The sequence below is a fragment of the Oncorhynchus kisutch genome, linkage group LG8, assembly GCF_002021735.2.
Source record: "Oncorhynchus kisutch isolate 150728-3 linkage group LG8, Okis_V2, whole genome shotgun sequence".
In the NCBI taxonomy this organism is placed as follows: domain Eukaryota; kingdom Metazoa; phylum Chordata; class Actinopteri; order Salmoniformes; family Salmonidae; genus Oncorhynchus; species Oncorhynchus kisutch.
The window spans coordinates 68,027,754-68,054,468 of NC_034181.2; the positions used below are offsets into that span (position 1 = coordinate 68,027,754).

Consider the following 26,715-nt stretch of genomic DNA (forward strand, 5'->3'; position numbering starts at 1 on the left):
CAGAGCTCACGCTGAGGTTGGCTTAGTTTTTGTTGGTGATCTTGTCCTTTTAACGCAGGGACCGCAAGTCCTCACGTCCTTGGAACAGGAAGTTGAATTTTCATCAACGGGTTTATATAGTAATGAAAGAAGGGTGTGTTTCATAGTTTACAATCAATGTCTGTTCACTTGGGCGGGGCCTCTGAGTGAGTAGAGTTTCTCTGACAAACCGTTCTCTCATTTAAAAAGCTACAATTGCATTTAATCTTTTCAATTAGTTTCATATTTAAACATTTAAATTGCACAGCAATTCCATGTGAATCTGATAACTAGAATGTGTCGACTTTCCAAGATAGTTTGTCATCCTGTCATTAGTAGTAATGTCTCAGACAACAACTGATCTGAGATCATATTCATTAATTACCAAAGCATATTTTCAACTGGTTGGATTACTGAAATATCGGTTCCGTTTCCCACCTTTTGATGTTACCAGACTCTCTGTTACGAAGGCTTTACAAGAGTCAACTCTATAAAGTAGAGAGAGAAAAGGGGAAAGGTATTTATGGGGGTCATAAACCTCCCCAAAAAGCCAACATCATGACACTATCTTCACCACCTGGGGGTGGCCCGTCAGGAAGTCCAGGACTCAGTTGCACAGGGTGGGGTCGAGACCCAGGGTTTGGAGGGTACTATGGTGTTGAATGCTGAACTGTGGTCAATGAACATCATTCTTACATAGGTTTTCCTCTTGTCCAGATGGGATTGTGCAGTGTGATGGCGATTGCATTGTCTATGCACCTATTGGGGCAGTAAGCAAATTGGTGTAGGTCTAGGACAACTGGTAGGGTGGAGGTGACTAGTCTCTCAAAGAACTTCATGATGACAGATAGTCGTCAGTTACCTTAGCTTTCTTGGGAACAGGAACAATGGCGGCCATCTTGAAGCATGTGGGGACAGCAGACTGAGATAGGGATTGATTGAATATGTCCGTAAACACCAGCCAGCCAGCTGGTCTGTGCATGCTCTGAGGATGCGGCTAGGGATGTCGTCTGGGCCGGCAGCCTTGAGGGTTAACATGTTTTAAATGTTTTACTCATGTCGGGCACTGAGAAGGAGAGCCCCACAGTCTTTGGTAGCTGGCCGTGTCGTTGGCACTGTATTGTCCTCAAAGCGCGCAAAGAAGTTTTAATTTGTCTGGGAGCAATACATTGATGTTCATTGATGTCATGAAAGCCAACATCACCCATGACAGAGAACGGTTGATTGTCAAGGGCAATAAATGTCATTATCTTGGCGTTACAAGCGAGGCTACTTTGAAGCAAGGTAAGACATGCCTCATATGAATTAAAACATTTCAGGTTTCAAACGATTAAGTGTATGTTTTTCGAAATGCAAACTGCCTCCAGCTTATTGCAAAGTGGTGTGTGGCACGCCGATGAAGCCTGCCTTCCGTTGCAGTTTGATGTAGACGTCAACCGATTATGATTTTTCAACACCAACAATACTGAATGAACACTTATTTTAACTTAATATAATGCCTCAAATAAATAATGAAACATTTGGTTTAAATAATGCAAAAACACAGTGTTGAAGAAAGTAATAGTGCAATATGTGCCATGTAAGAAAGCTAGCGTTTAAGTTCCTTGCTCAGAACATGAGAACATATGAAAGCTGGTGGTTCCTTTTAACGTGAATCTTCAATATTCCCAGGTAAGAAGTTTTAGTCCTATAATTCCTACAACCTATTTCTCTCTATACCATTTGTATTTCATTAACCTTTGACTATTGGATGTCCCTATAGGCACTTTAGTATTGCCAGTGTAACAGTATAGCTTCCGTCCCTCTCCTCACCCCTACCTGGGCTCGAACCAGGAACACATCGACAACAGCCACCCTCGAAGCATCGTTACCCATGCAGAGCATGGGAAACAACCACTCCTAGTCTCAGAGCGAGTGATGTTTGAAATGCTATTAGCGCGCACCCCGCTAACTAGCTAGCCATTTCACATCGGTTACACTAGCCTAATCTCAGGAGTTGATAGGGTTGAAATCATAAAAAGCTGCTGGCAAAACGCACGAAAGTGCTGTTTGAATGAATGCTTACGAGCTTGCTGCTGCCTACCACCGCTCAGTCAGACTGCTCTATCAAATCATAGACTTAGTTATAACATAATACACAGAAATATGAGCCTTAGATCATTAATATGGTCGAATCCGCAAACTATCACCTCGAAAATAAGACGTTTTATTCTTTCAGTGAAATATGGAACCGTTCCGTATTTTATCTAACGGGTGGCACCCATAAGTCGAAATATTCCTGTTACATTGCACAACCTTCAATGTTATGTCATAATTACGTAAAATTCTGGCCCAAAATGTTGCATATACACTGACTGCGTGCAATGAACGCAAGAGAAGTGACACAATTTGACCTGGTGAATATTGCCTGTTAACCTGGATTTCTTTTAGCTAAATATGCAGGTTTAAAAATATATACTTCTGTGTATTGATTTTTAAGAAAGGCATTGATGTTTATGATTTGGTACACATTGGAGCAATGAAATGCACCGCATCGATTATATGCAACGCAGGACATGCTAGATAAACTAGTAATATCATCAACCATGTGTAGTTAACTAGTGATTATGATTGATTGTTTTTTATAAGATAAGTTTAATGCTAGCTAGCAACTTACCTTGACTTACTGCATTCAGGCAGGCTCCTCGTGGAGTGCAATGTAATCAGGTGGTTAGAGCGTTGGACTAGTTAACTGTAAGGTTGCAAGATTGGATCCCCGAGCTGACAAGGTAAAAATCTGTCGTTCTGCCCCTGAACAAGGCAGTTAACCCACCGTTCCTAGGCCGTCATTGAAAATAAGAATGTGTTCTTAACTGACTTAACTAATTTAAACGGCCAAATCGGTTTCCAAAAATACCGATTTCTGATTGTCATAACTTGAAGTCGTCCCTAATTAATCGGCCATTCCAATTAATCATTCGACCTCTAGTTTGATGCCACGTTAAGACAACTTTGGAAAAAAACAAGCTCCGACTGGGGGAAGAAAAAAAATTCTAACGGTCATCAAACTCGGAATTCAAAGATCCCTGAAATCATGATTTGACCTCCTTCCCAGTTGTCTTGAAAGCACAACAAGACCTCAGCAGCAGTGCTTGCTCTGTATGACAGATTTTCCACTCAAAGGCTCTGTATCTGTATGCTATACGGATGTGATAAATAAGAAACATAACGAATAAAATGTACACGCACCAATTTAATTCCACTCAATTATGCAAACTAACTTATAGACCAATTTTTAGCATGACCAGTCTAATGTATTTACATGGACTGGTATTTCCTTCAATGAATAGGCTGAAAAGCATTATTTTACACAGGGATTTTCTTCTACCTGCGCCAATCTTATTTATTGGCTTTTCTTTGATAGGACAAAAGCCAGCTATTACCGGGTAATGGACAACTTGTCCCGGAGGTAGTGTGAGACATCTCTTAAAGAGATTCAATTTTTAACGACAAGTATCTCTCCTGGACCTAGTTTGTCGTAGAAGTAGTGTAAAGAGGCCACTTGCAAATGGAATGCCTTATCTCCGTAACATGTTGGGATTAATGACTGTGTTTGTGTGTGTCTGCAAGTATTGGGTGACAATATTAACAATAATGTGTATGTGTCTGTCTGCAGGTATTTGGTGACATCTATCACTTCCGGCACCGTTCTGTGGAGAAGAGGTCTCTGTCGGGTCACCGAGGGACGCACGTCCGTCTACAAAAAGAGCCTCTGGTAAGACGCCTTGGGAGGAGGTGTGTGTAGATGATGTTGGGTGGGTGAGTGTATCAAAGTGGATGAGGAGGTTGAGAGTGAGTGTGCAGCTAGAGAGGATGGAGGGATGTGAGTGTAGGGGAGGATGGGTTATATCAATAACATGACTTCACCAGCCGCAACAGAGGGTGGGGGTTGGATTGGGCTTGTTGAAAGATGATTCATTAATCTAGAGTCATACTGTAATGCACCTCCCAATTAACAACACAGCCAGTGTGAGAGAGGTGAGAGGTGATGGAGGGCAGTATGTGAAAGAGGTTGAGAGTCACTGTACTGTAGCTTGGTTGGATTTGTTAATTTATATTCCATAACATGACTGACGGAGCCCTTGGTACTACATCACCACCTGTGGAGCGGCCATTAGGCAGGCAGTGGGGGTAGGGTCGACGCAGAGGGGACCACGGTGAGCTAACAACCACAGGGCAGAGTGCCAGAGACCTGAGCTCTCATTTATCACCCGCTTTTAATGGATGTCTCGGACACCCTACAGCATCTGCCTGGTCAGGTTCCTTTCCCTGCTTTATGTTAGGGCTGGGAGGTGAGAGCATGCTAAACATGCTACTCACATACACACACGTATACAGTGCTTGGCTATACTGTGGTGTCTAATGATCTCATTCTCAAACCACCTCTGAATAGATTAGGTTTCCAGTTTGATTTCTAATGCTTGTCATGTCTGATTTCTCTTCCACTCCTATTGTGTGTATGTAGTCTGTACTGTGGGTGTTTGAGTGATGGGTCCCTGTTTAAAAGGTCTGTGATTAAGTGTCGCTGGGGCTGTGTGTAGTTCACTCTGTGGTCTCCTGGTCTTGCGTTTCCCTCTGGAGCTCTCTGGGCTCTGGCAGTGTTTCCATGGCTGTGAAAGTCGAGCGTTTGAACTGCGGCACAATGAATGTCCTGCCATCTGCAACAGCCGCTCAGAACCGCTCCGCTGTTTGTCACTCAGCGCAGCTCAGGTCCAGATGGGAAGATCAGAGAGAGGGCTAGTAACTAGTAACGCAAACTCAGATTCATGTCCAGGAAAAGCTAACGTGCACGTGCAGATATGTACACTCAGCACTAGTTCCTCCCCTGACTAACTAATGTTGGTGCTGTTGTGGGCTGGTTCTGCTAATGGGGGTGGCTGGCAGTTCACATGCTGTACAAAACACAGCTTTAAAGGTATGCAGGACCTGCTGATTCAGAGGTACTCTTCCCCTCCCATATCCAAAGAACAGATGTGTGTGATTGAGTGTGTGTTCTTCTGGGGGTGACTAGGTGTGAATGAGCAAGACCTGTGGTACTAACTGACATCCCCTGGGAACCCACAATTGAAAATCCCCTGTCACTATGGAGTGTCATGGGAAGTCCATTGTCTTCCCATGAAGGACTAAGTGCTACTGCAGTCTGCCAGTGGTCATCTCTCCTACCCAGTCCTGTTCCTGTCAACTGTAGAGAACCCATGTTTTGGTTTCCCTGCGTTATGGGAGGTCATTCAGCCAGCGAACTGTGTGGCCAAGTCTCGCTGCTGTTTTGTCTTGAGCAGGCGCACGGTGGGAAAAGCGTTGTGTGGCCTATCCTCTTACCCTTAGCAGCACAGCACCAAAACAACACTGCTCCCGCCCCAACCCCACTCCTCCCCTCACCACTCAACGGATGGGATTTCCTCTCTCGCAGCTGCTCCATTTCCTGTTATTGAATTCCTTTTCTCCCTGAGCACCTCAAACAAAGGGGAACCTCCTTGCACCTCCCTCCCTGCACTGCTCAGGTCAGTCCTGTGGCCCACCGCAGTCACACTGGGGGAGATGGATCTCAAACAAAAGCAGCAATAAACCCTGGTCAAAGACCCACATTACTGTGGACCAAATGGCCAGGGACTCTGCCAAAACTCAGTCTAGCTGACAGACCCCGCTGATCGGGGAGCTAATGTCTGGGCTTGGCCCAGCTCATTCACATCTAATGGTGATGCATTGCTCTAATATTGTGTTGCTGTTGTAAGACCATTGCTGTAGTGAAATTGTGTTTGGCCTAAATGATATACCCATAGAAATGCCATCAATCCAGTATTACCACAAGTTATTCCTGGGCAGGCCATGTTGTCAGGGAAAACCCCTGGATCTAATCATTTTACAATCCATACAGCTACCGTTACTACAGCAATGTAATACTACAGCCATGCTCTGCCATGGTAATAGTGTTCATGTTTGGTTGTGTTCATGTTTGGTTGTGTTCATGTTTGGTTGTGTTCATGTTTGGTTGTGTTTGTTTGTATATGAAGGGGAAGAGAGCAGGAAGGAAGGCACAGAGACCTGTCTGCTCAGTATCTGCTGGACAGCAGCGTTTAACCAAGCAGCCGGGGTCTTGTATGTGAATGGTCTGGAGCAAAGAGAAAAGCCATCTCAGATAGCTGGCATCCGGACCCATTTATAATGGAGATCTTATCTGTTAACTGCTAGCTGGTTCCCTCTGTTCTGTTCCACCTCACTCGGTCTGTTTAAGAATTCCCGGAGACTCCCTCTCTGGCTCGCTCCAATTTTTCCCTTTTCAAACATTTGCTTAATTATCTCTCTTTGCGATAGGGAAACTTTGGCAAAGGCCTTTAAGTGTAATTAACATTAGAAGTGTCTGTCTTTCTTGACAGAGGATCGGATGGTAATTTGTGGTAAACTTAACTCTGAGACAAAGTTAACTTCTCTTGTCTTAATGTGTTGATTTTAAATCCATCCATTCAAAATGTTTATTCACTCCCTGTCATATGAAATCACAAGCCTCTCATTAACCTCTCTGGGATATGTGGGATGGTAGCATCCCACCTCGCCAACAGCCAGTGAAAGTGCAAATCGCCAAATTCGAAACAATAAAAATCTCATAATTAAAATTCCTTAAGCATACAAGTATTTCACACCATTTTAAAGAATAGATTCTCGTTAATCCAGCCACGGTGTCTGATTTCAAAAATGCTTTACAGCGAAAGCACCACAAATTATTATGTTAGGTCACCACCAACTCACAGAAAAACACAGCCATTTTTTCAGCCAAAGAGGAGTCACAAAAAGAACAAATAGAAATAAAAATGAATCACTAACCTTTGATCCTCATCAGTTTACACTCATAGGACTTCATGTTACACAAAACATGTATGTTTTGTTCGATAAAGTGCATATTTATATTTTAAAAATCGCGTTACGTTCAGTAGTTCTAAAACATGCTGTGATTGTGCAGAGAGCCACATCTATTTACAGAAATACTCATTATAAATGTTGATGAAAATACAAGTGTTATACATGGAATTAGAGATATACTTCTCCTTAATGCAACTGCTGTGTCAGATTTTAAAAAATATATAAAAAATAAATATTTACGGAAAAAGCAAACCATGCAATAATCTGAGTACAGCGTTCAGACAACAAAGCAGCCAAAAAGATATCTGCCATATTGGGTGGCCAACATTAGTCAGAAAAAGCATTATAAATAGCTTATTTTGTTAGGGCGTTTGGTAAACAAATCCAAAAGTGCGTTCAGGTCCAGCCGAACGTCGGACGAAAAGTTCAAAAAGTTCCGTTACAGCCCGTAGAAACTTGTCAAACAATGTATAGAATCAATCTTTAGGATGTTTTTATCATAAATCTTCAATAATGTTCCAACCGGAGAATTCCTGTCTGTAGAAAAGCAATGGAACGAGAGCTAACTCTCTCGTGACCGCGCCTTAGAGCCTGTGGCACTCTGCCAGACACCTGGCTCATTCTTCTCTCATTTGGTCCCACTTCACAGTAGAAGCCTCAAACAAAGTTCTAAAGACTGACATCTAGTGGAAGCCTAAGGAAGTACAACATAACCAATATCCCACTGTATCTACAATAGGGGCTGAGTTAAACTACCAGCCTCAGATTTCCCACTTCCTGGTTGGATTTTTCTCAGGTTTCTGTTATACTCACAGACATCATTCAAACAGTTTTAGAAACTTCAGAGTTTCTATCCAATACTACTAATAATATGCATATATTAGCACCTGGGACAGAGTAGCAGGCAGTTCACTCTGGGCACTTTATTCATCGAAGTTACTCAATACTGCCCCCCGGTCACCAAAAAGTTAATGCTGTTTTCTGGGGGCGATCCGTTAGGCTAATTTGAAAAGATCAGTCCTATGGAAAGGATTGGTTGCGCCATGTGAGTTTTTTAAATTATTTTTTTTAGCCTTCCCATCCTCAAATCAAATGTTATTGGTCACGTACACATGTTTAGCAGATGTTAATGCGAGTGTAGTGAAATGCTTGTTCATCCTCTATGCAGTCAGGTGCTACTTGATAACCCTGTGCATCTTAAAAGAGGGATTTAGCTACTCTGGGATGCTATCTTTCATGACTGACCTGTTTTTAATCAATAACCTCAGATCATCAATAACCTCAGAGATACTGACCCCATCCCCCAGACTGACGCTGTCTGAGCTTAGCAGACTGTTCATTAACAGTCCAGAACCTCCATTTTCCATCTGAACCTCCGGTTTTCCATCTGGAACATCAAGGTAACAAACTATCAACAGTGTTCTTTCTGGTTGTATTGTGGTTGGCAGAGTTCATGAAAGCAATGACAGGCTCCATTGGTCAAATGCAGACTGTAAACAGTGTTGCCCTGAGTTACCATAGAGACTGTTGTTTTCATGGAAAGTGTGTTTCTCCCTAATGTGTGTTCTCAGTACACACACCACATAGTGAGCCCAGTACCAGCAGCTAATCTGCATGCTTGACTGAGTGTGCTTGAGCTGTGATTAAGGGGTCTTGTAGCAGGCCTTGTTAATGCCTTGTTTGCAGGAGGACGAGCCCAGACTGTGGCATGGTACAATTACAGGGGTCCTCTCCCTCCCTCTTTTGGCCCTCTCACTCTCCGCATGGCTGACCTAGCCTCATTCTGTGGCCGCCAGTAAATCGCAGAGTAAGAGACTTAACAGTAAGGGAAAAACCATGTTGCTTCTGGCCATGCAATATCACTGTTTCCTTTTTTAAACTTTGTTTTTGATGACCCCGGTCGCCTCAGTCATCATTATTCTGTGGGGAGCTGGTGAGTGTAAAGCTGATGACTGGTCTTTGGGGAGCTGGTGAGTGTAAAGCTGATGACTGGTCTGTGGGGAGCTGGTGAGTGTAAAGCTGATGACTGGGTAAAGAGAGGAAAGCAACACTATCTACTCTGTTCCATGACTGCAGCCTGGATTAGAGATCAATGGAAACTGTTGCTTCCTGACAGGAAGTCACGTGGACTCATGGGTAATGGAGTGAAGTCGGATGGTACATCCTAATAGTCTAACGTAGCCATGCCCCACTATTTCATCTGATATCCCCTGCTGTAGGACACAGACAAACCCCCCATGTTATCTCTGTTTTCATATTGCTGCTGTCAGTACAGTAGCGCCCCACCCCCAGTCCCCCATTCTTCTTAATGTGTTGACCTTGTGAAGGGGCCACCCACTGTGGAAGCATCTGCTCCAGTGTGATTCTGTACAACTGCCAACCAGCGAGGGCCTTTCAACACTGATTCATGTAAACACGTCCGTAAAAAAAAAAAAAAACACTTCTGTACACCAATTATTGGTTGGAGGGCAGCGCATAAAGGTGTGTGTTGTGTCGGTAGTAACCTTGGTGTTATTGACGCTCTTGTGGTTTGAGCTGTTAGCAGAGAGGGGGCTGCTGTGGTTCCTGGTTGTCCTTCATGCCTGCCTCTCTGTCCTTGCAGCAGTCTCTTGCCTCCCTGCTGCAGCTTCTCGTCCACACCCCTCTCTCCACTTCCCCCTCTGCCTGCGTCCCTTTCAGCCACTCCACTGTACGGAGAGACAGCAGCCCGTAGAGGGGGTGTGACGCAGGGTTGTCGTTGTGTGCAATCTGCCTCTGTCCACACTTTCTGCCGCACACCGGCTGGACCTCCCAGAGAAGAATATCTCAAATCAAATCACACTTTATTGGTCGCTTACACAGTTTCTAGCTCCAACAGCGCAGTAATACCTGGCAAAAATAATAAATAAAACACAATGCACACATAATCCAGAAAAATCCCTCCCTGCTTACTGTTATTACCAGGGCTTTGTGTGGGGAGGCAGAGCACAGCGAGGAGGGAGACTGAGGATAAATACTGGGTGTGTGTATATATCCTCCTTTCTATGTTGTTTTTTGTTTGTGTGTCTGTCTCTGTCTGCGTTAATGTGATTTTGTGTGTGTCTGTGTGGCCCCCTATCTGACCTCATCAAGCAGTTGTAATTAGTCTCAGCGCAGGCCGTCGTTAGGCTCGGTCTCTAATGAGGAGCTCCTGAAACGTATGTTAGAACTGCTGTTCCCTTTATCTCTCTCTGCTGTCATCCCGCTCTGCGTGCTGAAACTACATTTCTCTTTCATTCGAGGGAAACGGTGACCCTCATGTTCCCTCCTGCTCATCGTTATTCCTTATACCCTGTACTAATGGTCTTCCTCTGGTATATTGAGTGCTGCATTAGCACGGCTACTTCAGTAATGGCCCTCCTCTGGTTGAAATCCCTGTTACTAGAGGAGTAGTGGCGTTCCCATCAGGATATTAAGATGGTGAACGAGTCTACTTGAAGATGGAATCCGCAGCAGGGGAAACGGCGCCACTGTTTGCCCCACGGCTTTTGTTATTGTTTTTGTTTTGTTGACGAAGTGGATGTGAGGAGTGTCGCCCAATGTGGTCAAAAATTGCAGTACATATTGCTGCTTCTCACTAGTACAATGTCTAATGAAGAAGAAAAATAACAGTTTGCAGTAACTTGTTTGTTGTAGTTTCGGGAAAGGATGTGGTAGTTTCACCATTAAAGATTCCAGCTTTAATGTGGAGTGCCCAAGCTGAATGTAATCACGTCTCTCTGTTTAATGCCATGACTGATGCCTGTGTGTGTGTGTGTGTGTGTGTGTGTGTTCCTCAGGTGACGTGGGCAGAACAACAGGTGGTGAAGAGTAGGAAGAAGAGGGACATCTACACGGAGCCCTCAGACCCCAAGTTTACTCAGCAGTGGTACCTGGTGAGTAGACCAAGTCTGGCTGATGTTGAACAATCTATCGCTTTATTATCTCTCAATAGGAAAAATATGAGGAAGAATGTGTCTCATGCGAGGGAGAGAAATCAATACCCACTCTCAGCGCTTCATTGCTGTCATAAATAAGCCACAATGGCTTCCTCAGTGTATGGACTGAAATTTCAGAAACAACCTCTCAGACAACTTCAGACTACTACACATCACTGAAGCCACTGTGTTGTCAGGAGACAGACAGTTCAAACCTCTTCTCAGTTGATCAGTAATTCCTCCCTGTGCTCGGCTGTGTGCAATGTTATGTCTGGATGCACAGGGCTCTATAGAGCCTGTATCTTTATTAAAAGGGAAATGACATAAGAGCCCAATACAGTGGCACAGCAGAGCCCAGCGCTCTGTTTGATCGGTCTGCCCATTCTCCAATAACTCAGTGGTTATTTCCCTCTTGGCTGAGTAAAAAAATCAACTTTACTCTATTCAATATACTGTATTAATACATGGCGGCCCTTTGTCTGAAGGAGTGGGTGTGATTTAAGCGTCTTGGTCGATGCAGAATGGACTGCTTAATGACCATGGTCTTTTAGGAGTCCATTATCAGAACGGCATACACATTTGGGTTTCCAGTCTTAAATTGAATTCATCTATTTATTCTATTCCCCAGACAATGGCACAGTCCCCGAACGTTGCCATGAATACAAATAAAGGACTGAAATTAAACCTCAGTTATTGACTGTATGTATCATCTTAAATGCAAAATGAAACACTTTGACAAGGTTACACAGTCTGATCCAGTGGTCCATGAAAGAAACAGTGAGAGAAACAAGTTGTGATTTCTCTTCACTTTGCTCCACCTTTTAATTAGTCTCAAAGAAGGTTCAAGGCAATATAAACGAGTTGATTGTAATTCTCAACAAACAAACATTCCTCGCTTATTCTCCAACATGCTCATGCTAAAGCAAATCCATTTTCGCCCCATGTCCCCGAGCTGTTGTTGGGGGGGGGGGGGGGGGGGGGGGTGCTGCTGACTTCACCAGTGTGACTAGCTACATTTAATTCCCCTCCGGAGTTCACAGCTCTGTCGCACACAGCTCGCTCGCTAACTCTCCAGGTACACTGATTTGACTTAAGCAGTTTACTATCATGCCACAGAGGGAGGCAGGGAACCTGGGGGCCTGCGATGGAGAAGTATGGAGAGGTACAGCTGGTGCTGCTTGCGGTTAGTGGGTTTAGTAAGGTTACTGTGCAGTGAGGTACGAGGAGTAGAGCGTATGCAAGGAGAAGGTTGTGAGGGTGTAAGGAGTGTAAAAAGGGTATTTAGTTTTAGTGGGAGCATGTAGCTGTAGCAAAGGTATAATGTTGTAGTGTGGTGTGTATAAGGGTGTAGGTGTAGTGTGCATGTAACAAGGGTGCAGTCAGGCAAAGCAGTGTTCTAGATGGGGTGCTGCTGTATGAGCCTAGTCTGAGAGCCTGAGCCCAGGTGATTCTTGGTGGCAGAAAGTATCTGTCGTCAGTTTACACTGTGTCTCTATGATAAGGACATGGATAGACTCTGCTGCTACTTCCTCTGCTTATTCTTATGTATGACCGCAGCTCATATCACTGGTCTGTCCCTCATGGATAAAAAATAAATAAATAAAAAAGCTCAAAGCACAGTGTGAGATTTCGAAGGCAGGACAGTTTGTTCATGTGCCAATATTTAATGCAGTAAGCCGGTCAATTTAGGTATAGGAAAAATACAGAAATACCAATGTCCAAGACCATTACAAGAGCCTGGAGAATTTTCAGGGTAATTTCCAGATTTAATCAGGATTTTCTGAGTGAGATTGATCCACACAACCATGGCCAAAGCTTTGATCTATCTGACACCGAAGGGGTGTGGAATCTGACACCGAAGGGGTGTGGAATCTGACACCGAAGGGGTGTGGAATCTGACACCGAAGGGGTGTGGAATCTGACACCGAAGGGGTGTGGAATCTGACACCGAAGGGGTGTGGAATCTGACACCGAAGGGGTGTGGTGTGGAATCTGACACCGAAGGCCTTGGATGAGAGGAAAATGGTAGATCGCTTTTCAGACAAATTACATTAAATTGCGGCAGCATTTTAGAGAAATGGCTGTGAACTGCAAGGCCTCAGTCATGGTATTTGACCAATGGTCAAGTATGAATTGGAGAGAATACCAAAAGGCCTGTGTAGTCTCTGTACCATTACCCTGGTGGCTGGTTGCCCACTAACAGAGACCCTCTGGGTGGCTCTGATGAGAGATGTATGCTGGTTCTGGTCTGGGACTGATGCTACATGCTGAGTGACGAGCCTGTCTGTCTTTGTCTGCTTAGCACCACAGGATGTTGTAAGCCTGTCTGGTGCCACAGGATGCCGTCTGCCTCCTGTTGGGATTTAGTCATTTTCTGTTATGATTGATGTCTAATACAGTCTGACACACCACCCAAACACTCATCTATATATTTCTGGTTGGAGATGATCGCGGTATATTTTTTTCATTTCATAAAAACAATTATAAACTGGGTGGTTCGAGCCCTGAATGCTGATTGGCTAACAGCCATGGTATATCAGACCGTGTATCAAAACATGTATTTTTACTGCTCTAATTACGTTGGTAATACGTTTATAATAGCAGTAAGGTACCTCCGGGGTTTGTGATATATTGCTTAAGTTGATGATGCAAAGATATGTTTGATAATTTTCGACATTTAACGTGTCTTGTAATGGATCTTTAGACTCCATTGACTGTTCTTGGTGTTTTCTACTCCACAGTACAATGCTAATCATCGTGACCTGAATGCTAAAGGTGCATGGGAGCTGGGCTACACTGGGAAGGGAGTGGTGGTGTCCATCCTGGACGATGGTATAGAGAAGAACCACCCAGACCTTATATCAAACTATGTGAGTATCACTGTCATCTTACCCCTGGCTTCAAGGCTGGGGCTGCTGCATCTCAATAGTTTAAGGTGGCTTCCTTTCCATGATCCATGTTGATGAGGAGAGGAGGCCATTTTGGACTATTGGTATTCACCCCTAGACTTTTACTCTTACTCCTCTTATCATAGATGAGTGATTCTGATGGTCTCTGTCTGCCTGTAGGACCCAGACGCCAGCTATGATGTGAACGACGGAGATCCAGACCCTCAGCCACGATACACACAACTCAACGATAACCGGTAAGACCCTGATTTAAAAAAAGACACTGTTTCAGTGACAGCAGAATTTGTTCTCCCCGTGCCTAACTTGTTTCTTTATACAAATCTACCATTGACGTCAATGCATGATTAACATGGAAATACGAGTCACGTCGTGTGCCCAATGCACATTATGATTCAGTTCTGAGAGAAGAGACGTGTAGGATGGTTCTTATATTAGGCAATACTTAACGCATCACACGGGAATCGTCACGCCTCTACATATGAATAGGCTGTTTCATTGTGGTGTCCTCATAAGAAATACTGTAATTTCTCATGCAGTCAGCTGGGTGTGTGGTTCTATTGAAGAGAGACAGAGGAAGGGATCTGGAATAGCTGGAGGGGGGGTAATGGAGTGAGTTATGGGCACCGTCACTCTGGCTTGGGTCCAGGTCTGTCAGCTGTTAGAGCAGAGCTTCTCTGAGTGAAAAGAGAAAGGGACATGCACTCAATGAATGTGGCAGTTGAGTTATTTTAATAAGCTGGGAGACAGATTGAAGTAGTAGACTCTTAGAGGGTTGGAGAACATGTCAATGGGTTTTGCCCCCCCCCCCCCCCCCAATCGAGAGCAAAAACATGTGCTTTAGAGTCTTAAATCACCCAGCTGCTACCAGGGCATTTCTGTGGCCTAGTTAAATGGAGTAAATCTCCTGGGATTAAGTGAATTTGTGAAGAAAGCAGCTTTACTGCAGTGGCCTGAGCAGATGGCATTAAGACTTGTTTACTACCACCCCGATGTCTTCTCTGCTGCCCTGAATTGATCGAATTAATTTCATCAGCGTTAACGAATACAACAAATCTCCTGGCTCTGAAAAGGCCTGCTCCTCTCATTCTGCTCCCCTGCGTGCTTCCCCTTTCTGACTTAAATGTGTGATTTTCCGTAATCTGCTGTTTTCGGGCTGCTATCCAAATACCCTTTTTTAAGTCTTGAGGCTAACCATGCTTGGTGATGACAGGCGAAGAGGGTTATAGTTAGATGCTGGTGGAAATCAAAGGTCTCCAACTGAGACTGCATGGGTCTGGAGCAGGCACTGTCCACATGGAGGCCAGACTGGTGTAAGGAGAGATGGAGATGACCTCAAGTAAAATGACAGTGTACATTACTTCCTACGCTAGTGTATATAGCCATAGGTCTTGAGCCTCCTGCAGTCAAGGCGAGAAAGTGAAACGGTGGAGTAAGTGGATGGTAAACGCCAATGGAGCTCTGCCACTTACCACACACACGCGTACACACACACAGTCATCCATTATGATTCCCCCAGCATACACACACAGTCATCCATTATGATTCCCCCAGCATACACACACAGTCATCCATTATGATTCCCCCAGCATACACACAGAGCCATACATTATTATTCCCCCAGCATACACACAGCCAACAGAGAGTTTATTCCCCTATCCCCCACACACAGTGCAGTAAATGCCTTTGAACTGAGAATCCTCCTGGCTTGTCCTCTCCTCCCTGCCTAGCTCACCCCAGCCCTTATCTCCGGCCGCCCAGCTCTGCCTCGCTTCCCCGTGGCAGGACTGAGGTGTGTGTAACTGCGTGATTTTGGTGTAGGCGTGTGTGTAAACACCCTGTGGGCAGGCTGGAGCTCTGTAAGGCTGTGTAAAGGTCTGTTCCCTGCAGAAAGCCCAGCTCTGTTCACCTCCATAAAGCTCCCTTTCTTCCACTGCGTGAGGAACGCTCCTCTGCAGCAATGTGGCCATTCAGCCCTGTGATTCTCAAGTCAACATGTGATCTGGCCCTGTGGCTCTGCAGCCATACTGTCTTAGAACAGGAGGATCAGTCTCTCTAGGTGCCTCTGCTGTGAGCTAAAATTGGAATTGGGGGGGGTTCTTTTTATGCATCAAATGTTTCCCAAAATGCCCATCCTCAGCTGGGAGTGGCAGGCTTTTAAGCTAAGTCTAGCGCAGGATAATCTCCATAAGATTTGAACTGAGGTTCTCTTGTAATTGATTTATCCAACGGAGGCTTTCCTGTTATTGGAGGTATTTTGGTAAAGCAGTGGGAAGTGGACTTGAGATGTATTTTTTTTATGTCCTGGAGGAAGTTGATTTTATCACACGGTGCTGTAACTACTGTACTATGGCTGATATCATGTTATTCATATTTTAATTAAAAAGAGCCAGGGAGTTTGAATCGTGCTTTACATTAAGTTGGCTTGCTGCAAGATACCATCAAGGACAAGAAACTTAGATTAACTGTACTGTAGTTGTACACACACAGCAATGTAGCTGTATATTGGGTGAACATTGGGGATATTGCTGGTAGCAGTAAGTGTTGGTGATCATCTGACCACCTTTTCTCAGGCATCCAGGGTGCCAGCGCTCTGTGTCTGTTAGTGCAAGACAGAAAGAGCTCTTGCTTTGTAACAGGAGGCGTGTGTGTAGTATTTGCTTTCTGCTGTATCACTGTCACATGTCAGGTTGTGTACACACAGCATGAAATGTCTATTACACACCACACGTTTGTGTCTGTAACAAGGCTGCAGGGGCCAAGGAAAATAGTTCAGTTGATGTTATAAGTTTGCATTCTGACTTATCAAATATTGCTATCAGTTAGAGGAGGAGAACGCTTGTTCTTCATTACAGCCCATTTCTTTGGAACATTAAATCCCTCTTCCTAATGTGACCGGTCGTCAGTGTTGGGAGGAAGGCTCTTTATCAGGAGCACTCCACAGAACAACGCAGGTTGATTCATTTTACAGCGTCTCAGATTAGTTACACAAGATGTTTGCTTTGTATTCCCCCTCTGCCTCTGTTCCATAAACACTGAGAGACCTTTTGTTCTGTAGGTCAACTCATTAGTCAGCTGATTAAGTAGGAGTGGGGCCAGAGCAGTTGTCCAGATTTACCTCGGGGCAGGCAGGCTAATGATCAGCTGGGGCCCTCAGAGAGCACAAATTATTTTCTTCTCAGTAATTAATTCAGGTTAGGGAAAAACAGCGAGTTGAAGGAGCGCCCTGTCAAGCTATCAATAGCCCAATATGGCATCTGAGCGAGAAGAGCTCTCACACAGACAGGCTACTCAAATGAAACCCTATTCCCTATGTAGTGCACTGCTTTTGGCATCATTTAAAAAGTAGTGCGCTATGGGTAGTAGGGTGTCATTTTGGATTTTGAAGCAGGACTTCAGTGGACTAAATGGTATTTTACAGCTTGGACCTGCCGTAGGAAGTTTCATCACGTTACGCAACGATAATAGGTGTAACTTTATGTATGACCTGAAAGGACGTAATGGCTGTTAGCACTGTGTTTCTGCTCTGTAGGAAACCTCTAAAGTTCCACCTGTAGTTTTTCCCACATAAAAATATTTGTCTTGTTAATCTCTGTTCTTTTAACAGTTGGCTCCGTTTGAAATATTGTGTCTTTATGGAAGTTCCACCTGTGGTTTCCCCTTGTATTAACATTTATTATGCTAACCTTTAAGGAGGCAGCTGGTTGCCATGGGGATGTGAGCACCAAATTGGCTGCATCATCCTGAAAGTTCATCAAACTGTAGCCTTATGGTTTCAGCACTCCAGTTCCACACCAGTATGGGAGCCATGTTCTATCAAAACTGATAACTATGAAATATGAGTTCCAGCTTAGGAGAAAGCCAAATCAGCATTCTCACAGCACAATGATAATGTTGTTTTAGCTTACCATGGAAATCAGCTTTCTTGTTTTATTTTAATATGCCCTTCGGTTAAGTTAGTCCAAACTTCTGGGAGGTTTGTCTCGTTCCTCTCATAGTTTATCATTCCAACACCGTCTACAGTATCCTATCCTCAGTTTACCTTTATGTATTACTTTCTGGCCAGCTCAGTTGAAAACTGGCTTTGTCAGTGGTGTAAAGACTGGAGATGGCCTTGTCTCTGCTCCAGTAGTTCTGGTCAGGCTGACTTGCAGCTCCTCGGGGACCAGCCTCATTTCCTGCTCAACTGCAGCCCAGATGAAGGAAGGAAGGATGGAGTTGCCCCTTCACACTGAGCCTAATTTTTTTTCTTTTTTTCTTTCATTTTCCCCCTGCGGGGGTGATGTTTTGGGCACGGTAAGCTCATCCTAGATCCATACCTAATGGTAAATTCTGCCAGGAGGAACGGCCAGCTAGCGGTCTGACGGAGATGGATTGTTTGACCTACTGCAGTTGTCAATTAAAGCAAGGACGAAGACAATTGACCCATCGTCATTACATAAAAGTAAAATTAGCACTTGGTCTAATTCAATGTCAGTTTTGAGTTCTAGCCTAGGATTGGGGGAGCTGATCCAAGATTTGTGCCCGTCTTCCAGACTACAGTAGAGCAATTACTCAGAATTAGTCTGTTTCAACGTGACTTTGGTGAGGTATTACCCTATGGGTGTATCGGAGTGCCTGGACACTGCCTGTCTGCTTTTAGTTGAGTCATTGTTTAAGAAGGTGTTTCCTCCACACAGTGATGTGATGCAAGTAGGGCTGTCTGTTCTTTGAATGAATGCTAATCTTATGGTTAGCTTTGGGCTGGCAGCCAGCTGTAGCTGTGTGTAAGTCTGTCTTCTCTCCAGACATGTGTGTCTGTAATCAGATAATGCCTGTTGTGTTCAACTCATTGACATGGCTTTTTGTTGCTCTTATCCCTCTAGATAAATATCACTGTTGTGTGGAGACTACAGAGGATTGTTACACAATTAGGGCAGCAGCTACGAATGCAGCAGAGTGGGCAGCAGCTACCTTATAACAAAATCCAGCACATAAGCAGAGATCTTTAGCCACAGAAAATCTGGAAATGTAGCCACTATTTTTAACCTCAAATATGAGACCATCGTGTGTGTGACAGACGGACAATAAAAATTGTTATTCAACCTGCCTGTAACAGATGGTCCAGGGATTGGATCAGAGCTGATCTCATTACAAACAGTAACCGTTGAATAAAATTGAAGGGATAACTATAATCTGTTACTGATGATGCACCTCCTCTCTACATACTGTAGTATATCATACCAGTGCGGTGCGACTCAGAGTCTTTGTGTTGAGTGTATTCTTTGTGTCTTTGTGTTGAGTGTCAGTGTATTCTTTCATGAAATATAAGATGGAGGCCGACCCACTCACATGAGTCAGTGTCTGATCCCAGGCAAGTACATTTATTTAATCTATATTATATAGCATTGATAGTTTTATGGAAGGCCTTTTAACTGCACACTTTACAGCAGTAATATGAAGTAGAGTTCCTGTCCTCTGGTCTGTGACTGATGGTAAGTGAGGCTGCCAGTGTGTCAGATCAGTCCAGACTGTGTGTCAGGGGGATATTAAGGCTCTGTGATGTTAATTTATCTCACTGTGACTTGATGAAAGATGCCCTCCTCCTCCCCTGTGAGAGTGAGAGACGTCACTTTGTTCTGCCAGAGTGGAGCAAAGTGTGTTTTGATAGGCCAATTCATCTGAGCCCCCTCGTATAGACTACACCAGAGCTCTGCTCAGTTACAACCTCTAACCACACCACAAGGTTGGGTTCAATCCCATGTCAATGCCAGGTTGAGGCAATGCAGGAAATCGAATCAATTGAAATTCAATTTGGTGGCAGGTAGCCTAGTGGTTATGAGCATTGGCCTAGTAACCGAGAGGTCACTGGTTTGAATCCCGAGCTGGCTAGGTGAAACATCTGTCAATGTGTCCTTGAGCAAGGCCCTTAACCCTACTTGCTCCTGTAAATCGCTCTGAATAAGAGCATCTGCTAAATGACTGTAAACCAATCATTATCATAGAAAATCTTGGGAATGTTATTTTTGTTTGTGTGCTTCCATTGCATCAGGAAATTTGTTGGAAGTGACCGTGACTCTGGCCAGCTGCTTGAACCCCCAGTGGTTATTTGGCTAGAAGCCTGGAACATAATATTAACCTAAGGCAATCATCTAAAACACACAATCAAATTTGAAGTTTTGTATTGGCCTAGTCAAAGTGCAGACCTAATCCCAATATGACAGGACTTGAAACAAGCAGGTCATGCTTGAAAACCCATAGATGTCGCTGAGTTAAAGTAGTTCTGCATGCAAAAGTGTGCCTAAATTCCTCTACAGCGATGTGAGAGACTGATCAACAACTACAGGAAGCATTTGTGTTCAGTGGTGGAACAACCAGTTCGAGTGTAAGGGGGCAGTTACATCGGAGCAGGGACTCTACAAGGTACCGAAAGCTTTCCACAGCAATGCTGGCCCATGTTGACACTGCTTCCCACAATTGTGTTAACCTGTTGCGACGAGCAATCCCGTATCCGGGATCGTAATTATAGCCTCAAGCTCATTACCATAACGCAACGTTAACTGTTCATGAAAATCGCAAATGCTTAGCTTAGCCTTTTGTTAATAACACTGTCATCTCAGATTTTCAAAATATGCTTTTCAACCATAGCAGAACAAGCATTTGTGTAAGAGTATTGATAGCCTAGCATAGCATTAACCCTGGCATTCAGCAGGCAACATTTTCACAAAAACAAGAAAAGCATTCAAATAAAATCATTTACCTTTGAAGAACTTCGGATGTTTTCAATGAGGAGACTCTGTTAGATAGCAAAAGTTCAGTTTTTGGCTGGATGTCCTTTGGGTGGTGGACCATTCTTGATACACACAGGAAACTGTGTGAAAAACCCAGCAGTTTTGCAGTTCTTGACACAAACCGGTATGCCTGGCACCTACTGCCATAACCCATTCAAAGCCACTTAAATATTTTGTCTTGCCCATTCACCCTCTGAATGGCACACATGCACAATCCATGTCTCAATTGTCTCATGGCTTAAAAATCTTTAGCTCTCAGGGATAAGCGTTCCGCTAGCGGGACAACTTTCGGTGAAACTGGAGGGAAATGCGCAATTCAAATAAATAATCATAAAAATGATGGATATTAAACATTAAGAAACATAAGTGTCTTATATCGGTTAAAAGCTTCAATTCTTGTTAATCTAACTGCACTGTCCGATATACAATAATTACAGCGAAAGCATGCCATGCGATTGTTTGAGGACGACGCCCCACATTAAAATATTTTTACACCAGCACAGGTTTCATAAATTCACAAATAGCGATTAAATATTTGCCTACTTTAAAAAAATCTTGCTCTGATTTGTCATCCAACGGGTCCCAGCTACATGTAGTGTTTTGTTAGATCAAATCCTTCTTTATATCCCAAAAAGTCTGTTTAGTTGGCGCCATCGATTTGAGTAATCCACTCGTTCAACATGCAGAGAAAGGGATCCAAAAAGCTACCGCTAAACTTGGTTAAAATGAGTCAAAATACGTTTCTATCTAATCCTCATATACCCTAAAATGTAATTAAACTATAATATTTCACAAGGAAAGAAGTATGTTCAATAGGAAAACGATATTAGCAGGTGCGCATCCTCTTCGTCATGCATCCTCTTTGTCCCGCGCATAGACTAATTTCAAAGTCTGTATCCCAGTACTAAAACTCATAATTCTTCCTTATTTGCGAAGAAACAAGCCTGAAACCTTGTCAAAGACTACTGACATCCAGTGGAAACCATAGGAATTGCATACTGGTAGCTAGATTACATTTCTTCCCTATATGTTCGATTGGAAGAGCATGGGCTCTCCAAAACAAAATCTGGTTGGTTTTGATTTGTATTCTCTCCTACCATATCTATTGTGTTAGTCTCCTACATTATTTTAAGATTTCTACAAACTTCAGAGTTTTCTTTCCAATGGTACCAATTATATGCAAATCCTGGCTTCAGGGCCTGAGTAACAGGCAGTTTACTTTGGGCACGTCAGTCAGGCGGAAATGGAGAAAAATAGACCTTAGCCTGAATTAACCTGTCTCCACTTCATCTACACTGGTTGAAGTGGATTTAACACATTTCATTAATAAAGCATCATAGCTTTCAGCTGAATTCACCTGGCCAGTCTGTCAGTGTACATTCCTCATTAAAGAAGACTTCACAAACCATTTCTACAGCAGTTCCAGCACCTCCAAAAGCCCACTTTCACCCTAGACCAGACTGGATGACCGTGGCATGTTTGCTTTTTTCCCTCTCCATTGGAGCAGCAACCCACAGTCTGTAAAGGCCCACTCACTCGGAGGATGTGATTGTCTGGGCTGCTGACCCAACCAGTTATGTCCTCCACATTCTCTGAATGAGGAGGTCAGCAGCGGGCGGCAGCGTAGCCTAGTGGTTAGAGCGTTGGACTAGTAACCGGAAGGTTGCAAACCCGAGCTGACAAGGTACAAAATCTGTTGTTCTGCCCCTGAACAGGCAGTTAACCCACTGTTCCTAGGCCGTCATTGAAAATAAGAATTTGTTCTTAACTGACTTGCCTAGTTAAATAAAGGTTAAAAAAAGAAGAAAAAAAAGAAGAAAAAAAAAGATAAGCACATTGTGTGGCTCTGAGATGGACTGCTGCTGTGCTGCGTTGCTGGCCAGTCGACTTCCCACTATTGTGGGATTCCTGACCCTGGGATGTCTTGCACCACGAGAGACTAGTAACTCCAAGTCCTCTCCTGGATCATTTTCAACCTTTTTAGATATGTTCAAATGCCTTTAGTGGTGCAAATGGATCAAAATGCCCTTGTCTCGTGGAAAGAACATTTTGCATCAAAAGGATCGCACGTCTTGGATTCTGGAAGATGTTCAGATTGGGATATTTTCCGCATCCTTTGATTTTACCCTAGCAACATCACATGCCAGAAGAACGTGTCAGATAGACCTACGTGGATATGTATTTGTCAGAGGCAGATATGACTCTGAAAAATGTGTCATTCTTTAGATGTGTTCTTTGAATTACTTCTACACCTTCTACCCTTCACCATTCAAGCATGTCGTTAAAAGGCCCTCTGGTCCTGCAGTTAATCGAGGTTCCATGACACTTGTTAGTGGGACATTGAGCACTCGGGTAACTCTGACATTAATCTTTGACTCACAGCTCATAGCCGCGTCTAAAGAGATCTCAGATGGATTGGTTGATCCACAGTGCAGCGCTCTCTGATCCTCTTGTTTAACGGGGCCTGGTCTTCGTCCTGTGGGTTTAATGGAGTACATTAGCCTAGCCTAACGCCCATCAGTCAGGCCTGGATAAATGAGGTTAAAGTGTTGCGGAGGTTGTTTGAGTACAGCTGACCCCCCCCAGAATTAAATGGCAGTTAGATGTCCCACTATAAGAGAGGTACTGGAGGCATTAAGTCCCTTTCATATTCTTTAATTGCTCATCGAGGGCCATGGCTAACAGCTTGGTGGCTCAGTCACAGTGCTCCATAGAGCCACATGCTGAGACCACATGCAAGTTATCAATGAAGGGTGTCAGTCTCTCTCAGCTATGATAGAACACCATAGTACTGGTTTATTTACTCACCCTGAATGGGAGCCTGCTGGCTGGGCTGCTTTCCTTGGCAGTGGAGCTGATCTGGTGTATCCTACCCCTGGCACTATCCGCTCCCACTGATTGTCCTGGGGAGCTGGTGGTTTGGAGGACGTTTAGTGTCCGTGTCCATCCGGTGGTGCAAAGCGAGCGGAGGAATGAACCTGACTGGAATGTGGTGGTCCACATTCTCCCACCGATCCCCTACAGCGCTGAGAGGGAGAGATCAAACCGGAGAGGCACAGACCCAATGAAAAGCACTTTTGTGGAAATGGCAAATCCAATTTGTTTCCCCCACCGTAAGATGGTAGCATGTCAGCTCACTTTGCCTTTCCTTGCTGCCGGTAGGCCCCGCGGCCCCAGACTCATGGTCAGGCCTGCTGGAAGGGAACAGTCTAGTGTTTCATGACCCTCGCTCACTGACTGACTGACTGTTTTTCTCTGGGCTACAGCTGAGTCGGAACAGCTGAGAGGCAGCCAGAGCCAAGGACTTGTCTACATGAGTTTGTTTTTTGTCGATGGCCACAGTATCGCAGGGAGTGCATTCCTACACAACCTCCTGTATCTGTTAATTTACTCTCTCCAAGAGCTCCATTCATAGATAATGCACACTGCCTGGAGACAATTATGTCGTTTGTAGCTAATGTACACTGTGTTTATACGGGGAAATCACATCAAGATGAGGACATATATTCTCTCCCCCCCCCCTCCCTCCGTTCTCTCTCTCGTTCATTTGCTCACTCTTGCTCGTTTTCTCTCTCTCTTCTCTCTCTTCTCTCTCTTCTCTCTCTCTCTCTCTCTTCTCTCTCTCTCTCTCTCTCTTTCTCTTTCTCTCTCTTTCTCTCTCTCTCTCTCTGCCTCTTTCTCTCTGCCTCTTTCTCCCTCCAGGCATGGGACTCGTTGTGCAGGCGAGGTGGCAGCGATGGCCAACAATGGGATCTGTGGAGTCGGAGTGGCCTACAACGCCAAGATTGGAGGTACAGTACCGTAGAACAGAGGGCGATTCATGTCATCTCTCTCTGTTTCTCCTCCATTTTATCTTTAAATTCTTCACATTTCTGACTGCTAAGACATCTGCTAAAACATGTGTGCTGCATCCGTACTATTCTGAGCTCAGTTTGAGCAGGAGTTGCTCAAGGGTACCTCTTCCTCCTCCACTTGTCGCCCGAGATGACAGTGAGGCTCTATGAACATTAGGTGTGTGTGATAATCTGCGTGCAGCGGGGCTCCTCTGAGCCCATGCCTCAGTGTAAGCGTGTGTAATCCCTTTAATTAGAGCCATCTCTTTTATCCAGTCAGTTCATGCTCTCATCTCATTACCCCTCTGCATGTTTTATCTCTCCATGCCGCTGCATGTTTCCAGCTGTCACAGCCCGGCTAAATCCAACGCATAGTTTTAGTCCTTATTGGTCACATCCAATATCTGCCTGCTGCCGCTTCTCTACTGTCTGGAGTAGTACGGTCTCATTTAAACGATGAACATACACACAAGTCTTATTCAGTTAGTCGAAAAATTAATTCTGTAGAAGTTTCACATTGTATGCCTCCTGCATTCAGCCTCTTCAGCACGACTACTTCCTTTATAAAGGTAGACTCCACACTGGGCAGTGATTAACCGTGTCTGCCTTGGAACCTGCGTGTTAATGAGATGGTTAATGAGCAGCAGCTTCTGCTCACCTTCCCCACTCAGAGGACAGAAACTTTCTGACCAACCACAGTACTTCCAAGACTGCAGCAAGGGTGCCCTGTCAGGCGTAAAGGAGAGTGAAGCAGAGGAACAGCAGTTGTGTGTGTGTGTGTGTGTGTGTGTGACCTACCTGCAGGCTTGGCCCAGTCCGGCAGCTGCCTGTTAATAAGTGAGTAGAAATACCCACTTCTAGAAATAAATATTTTTTATTTCACCAGGTAAGCCAGTTGAGAACAAGTTCTCATTTACAACTGCGACCTGGCCAAGATAAAGCAAAGCAGTGCAACACAAACAACAACAGAGTTACACATGGAATAAACAAACATATAGTACAGTAGAGAAAGTCTATATACAGTGTGCGCAAATGAGGTAGGATAACGGAGGTAAGGCAATAAATAGGCCATAGTGGTGAAATAATTACAATATAGCAATTAAACACTGGCGTGATTGATGTGTACAAGTAGAGATACTGGGGTGCAAAGGAGCATTAAAATAAATAATATGGGGTGAGGTAGTTAGGCTATGTGCAGTGATCTGTGAGCTGCTCTGACAGCTGGTGCTTAAAGCTAGTGAGGGAGATATGAGTCTCCAGCTTAAGTGATTTTTGCAGTTCGTTCCAGTCATTGGCAGCAGAGAACTGGAAGGAAAGGCGGCCGAAGGAGGAATTGGCTTTGGGTGTGACCAATGAAATATACTTGCTGGAGCACGTGCTACGTGCTGAGATAAGGCGGGGCTTTACCTAGCAAAGACGTATAGATGACCTGGAGCCAGTGGGTTTGGCGACGAATATGAAGCGAGGGCCAGCCAACGAGAGCATACAGGTCGCAGTGGTGGGTAGTATATGGGGCTTTGGTGACAAAACGGATGGCGCTGTGATAGACTGCATCCAATTTGCTGAGTAGAGTGTTGGAGGCTATTTTGTAAATGACATCGCCGAAGTCAAGGATCAATAGGATAGTCAGTTTTACGAGGGTATGTTGGACAGCATGAGTGAAGGATGCTTTGTTGCGAAATAGGACGCTGATTCTAGATTTTATTTTGGATTGGAGATGCTTAATGTGAGTCTGGAAGTAGAGTTTACAGTATAGCCAGACACCTAGGTATTTGTAGTTGTCCACATATTCTAAGTCAGAACCGTCCAGAGTAGTGATGCTGGGCAGTGATCGTTTGAAGAGCATGCATTTAGTTTTACTGAAGGGCCACTGAAGGGGAGTTGTATGGCATTGAAGCTTGTCTGGAGATTAGTTAATACAGTATTCAAAGAAGGGCCAGAAGTATACAGAATGGTATCGTCTGCGTAGAGGTGGATCAGAGAATCACCAGCAGCAAGAGCGACATCATTGATGTATACTGAGAAAGGAGTCGGCCCGAGGATTGAACCCTGTGGCACCCCCATAGAGACTGGCAGAGGTCCGGACAATAGGCCCTCCGTTTTGACACACTAAACTCTGTTTGTTTGAGAAGTAGTTGGTGAACCAGGCGAGGCAGTCATTTGAGAAACCAAGGCTGTTGAGTCTGCCGATAAGAATGTGGTGATTGGCGGTGTCGAAAGCCTTGGCCAGGTCGATGAATACGGCTGCACAGTATTGTCTCTTATTGATGGCGGTTATGATATCGTTTAGGACCTTGAGCGTGGCTGAGGTGCACCCATGACCAGCCCGGAAACCAGATTGCATAGCGGAGAAGGTACG

At 44.4% G+C, this 26,715-nt stretch overlaps 1 protein-coding gene across 1 annotated transcript in view; it reads left to right on the forward strand.

The window, feature by feature from the left end:
• LOC109895236 (furin-1-like) overlaps positions 1–26,715 on the forward strand; it is a 91,101-nt gene that overhangs the window by 47,023 nt on the left and 17,363 nt on the right. The window contains exons 3-7 of the mRNA XM_031831016.1: positions 3,674–3,772; positions 10,710–10,805; positions 13,589–13,717; positions 13,916–13,992; positions 24,226–24,314. Coding sequence (XP_031686876.1) covers positions 3,674–3,772; positions 10,710–10,805; positions 13,589–13,717; positions 13,916–13,992; positions 24,226–24,314 — 490 coding nt within the window. The remainder of the gene's footprint in view (positions 1–3,673; positions 3,773–10,709; positions 10,806–13,588; positions 13,718–13,915; positions 13,993–24,225; positions 24,315–26,715) is intronic.